This window comes from Epinephelus moara, unplaced genomic scaffold (assembly GCF_006386435.1).
Source record: "Epinephelus moara isolate mb unplaced genomic scaffold, YSFRI_EMoa_1.0 scaffold1089, whole genome shotgun sequence".
Classification (NCBI taxonomy): domain Eukaryota; kingdom Metazoa; phylum Chordata; class Actinopteri; order Perciformes; family Serranidae; genus Epinephelus; species Epinephelus moara.
The window spans coordinates 5,944-8,366 of NW_026078542.1; the positions used below are offsets into that span (position 1 = coordinate 5,944).

The window sequence follows — 2,423 nt, forward strand, 5'->3', positions numbered from 1 at the left end:
TACACTGCTAGATTGCTACTAAGGTCCCGCNCCTATAAACTTGCGCCTTTCATTGTCATGGTTGTGCTCAACAAGGAAGTCCTTCACACGACTGTGTAAATCCATATTAAGATCTCTGTGATTGTGAGTGATACAATACGTTGGTTGTTAATAATAGAAATGATGAGATATCCCGGGCAACTGTGGCACGTACACCGCTAGATTGCTACTAAGGTCCCGCTCGAGGCTTCTTTAGACACATACGCTGGTTCAGCTGTTGTTGGATGTCCAATTTAAACAGTTGGGAATTAAGGTCATCACCAAAGTCCTGTGCGTAGCATCTGTCTTCATCATCATCACCATCATCATAATACTCGTGCCAAGCGGCACCAGCTCCACTGTCTCCTACAGGCCGCTCGGGTCGACCACACCCTCGGGCAGCCATAGTGTCCACAATACCTACTGAGTCCGCATACTGTACAAGAATCATCTTGACCAGTTCACGGTGTTCAGCCTCGAACTCCGCGCCGTGAACACGAGCCTCGTGGGGTCTCAGTAGCAGAAGCTCCTTAAAGGAAATGTTCAAGCTAGCAGGAGCCCAACCCAGCCACGCCTGAACCAACCGGTTGACAGTGGCATCACGAACAGGGCCTGTACTTTGGACCTTGCCAACCTCACCCCTGCTACGGAATTTATTCATATTTCTACACAACCCTCTCTCTATGAGTATCACGTTCAATAGTCGTGTCACATGAGAGTAGTTAATATGTTGTGTGAGAACAAACACTGATTACAGATAAGCAAACATTAAACCGTTTGCCAAAGGCTATCTTACGATAAGCACATCGGTCAGATAAACCGAGAGCCTCGGTCGGATGAGTCTAGACATTTTGAACAGCCTGGGGTGTTGAAACCCTTGATGATGCGTAGGCCTAAGCATACAATATAAGCCCTGACGAACACACACACTCACACAAGCACATCTGGGTGCACAGCTAGAGTAAAGACCAGTCAATCTAGGATGGAGATCGCGTCAATCTGTATGCTACTTACAGCTACACTGAGCATCCAACCCGACACATCGCAGTTCTTTCGGTATGACAACATATATCTTAAGTGTGATACGCCACCAAATTCTACCGGTTGGACACTAAGAAAGAGTCATGCGTATCATACACCGGAACCCTGTGATGACAGCTGTGTACTTTGCGATGTGTACCCCTCAGATAGTGGAATGTACTGGTGTGAGTCCGAGCATGGCAATTGTACCAGTAACACAATCAACGTCACGGTTGTAGCCGGTGTTGTGCTATTGGAGAGCCCTACACACCCTGTGAGTGAGGGAGATGAAGTGACATTGAGCTGCAAATACAAGGGCAGATACTCAAATACCCCTACAACACAGTTTGCAGCCACGTTCTACAAGAACAACATTCCTATTGCTGGCGGACACAACGGGACCCTGATAATCCGGTCCGTATCCATATGCGACCAAGGTTACTACAAGTGTAAGCATCCTACGAAAGGAGAGTCACCTGAGAGCTGGTTGGATGTGATAGCCAGCCCCCGGACTGCAGCTGGCGCCCAGTGTGAACTGGAGGTTGCAGCTAAAGACCACGTAACCCTTCCATGTCAGATGTACACATCCGACTACCCCACATACATAGTGTGGCGTAAAGCCGAGTCGGGTTATGTGTATATCTACTACGATGGGCAGGAACGCACAGTATACCCTTACCTAGACTGCGTGGAGCGGAAACATCCAGGGACAAGGACTGGAGACGCCTCTATTATTATGAGGAATGTGAGCACGTATGATGCTGGAACATACACGTGTGGTGTAGTAGTAGCAGTCGGGGCACGTGAACAATATGATGTAAAGCTGACTGTCATAGAAGATGATCCCATATATCCCGTAGGAACCCAACCTACAATTGTAAGTATGGGCACCGTGACCACCGTCTCAAATGTGTACGTGTTGGGACTTGGTCTGCTGATAGCCAGCCACTGGCATGTATATGTATAACAAAATTAAAAATGCAAATAACACCTCACCTGATTCAAGGTCATTGTCTTTTATTGAGTACAACACATGCATGTATCATAGAACGGAACCAAATGTGACAACTTCACCTGCGGGCAATCCTACCTAGTGTGGCAAGCGGTAGTGTGGTGGGGGGTATCAAGATTTGGAGGTCCGACAACGCCACCTGTGGAGTTGCACCCCAGGAAATCCTAAACTAAACTTTTAGATAGACAAGGTCGCACAGGTTCGTTTATACCACCGGGGCGAGACGGTTTTCAATTAAAACAAATAAATTTTATTAACAAAAGCATTCAAAAGAAAATACTTAAAGTCACACACCAGCTCGATAATAAAATGAGTACTTGGGCAGGAATGGGGATAAGGACAGGGCTGGGGCTTACCAAGCGGCAGGGACAAC

General features: G+C 47.3%; 1 protein-coding gene across 1 annotated transcript; it reads left to right on the forward strand.

Annotated features, from left to right (window-relative positions):
- The first annotated feature begins 1,000 nt into the window (after positions 1–1,000).
- Positions 1,001–2,005, forward strand: LOC126386936 (tyrosine-protein kinase-like otk). The gene has a single exon (XM_050039509.1). It carries the CDS (start codon positions 1,001–1,003, stop codon positions 2,003–2,005), a length of 1,005 nt encoding a protein of 334 aa, XP_049895466.1.
- Positions 2,006–2,423: the final 418 nt, after the last annotated feature.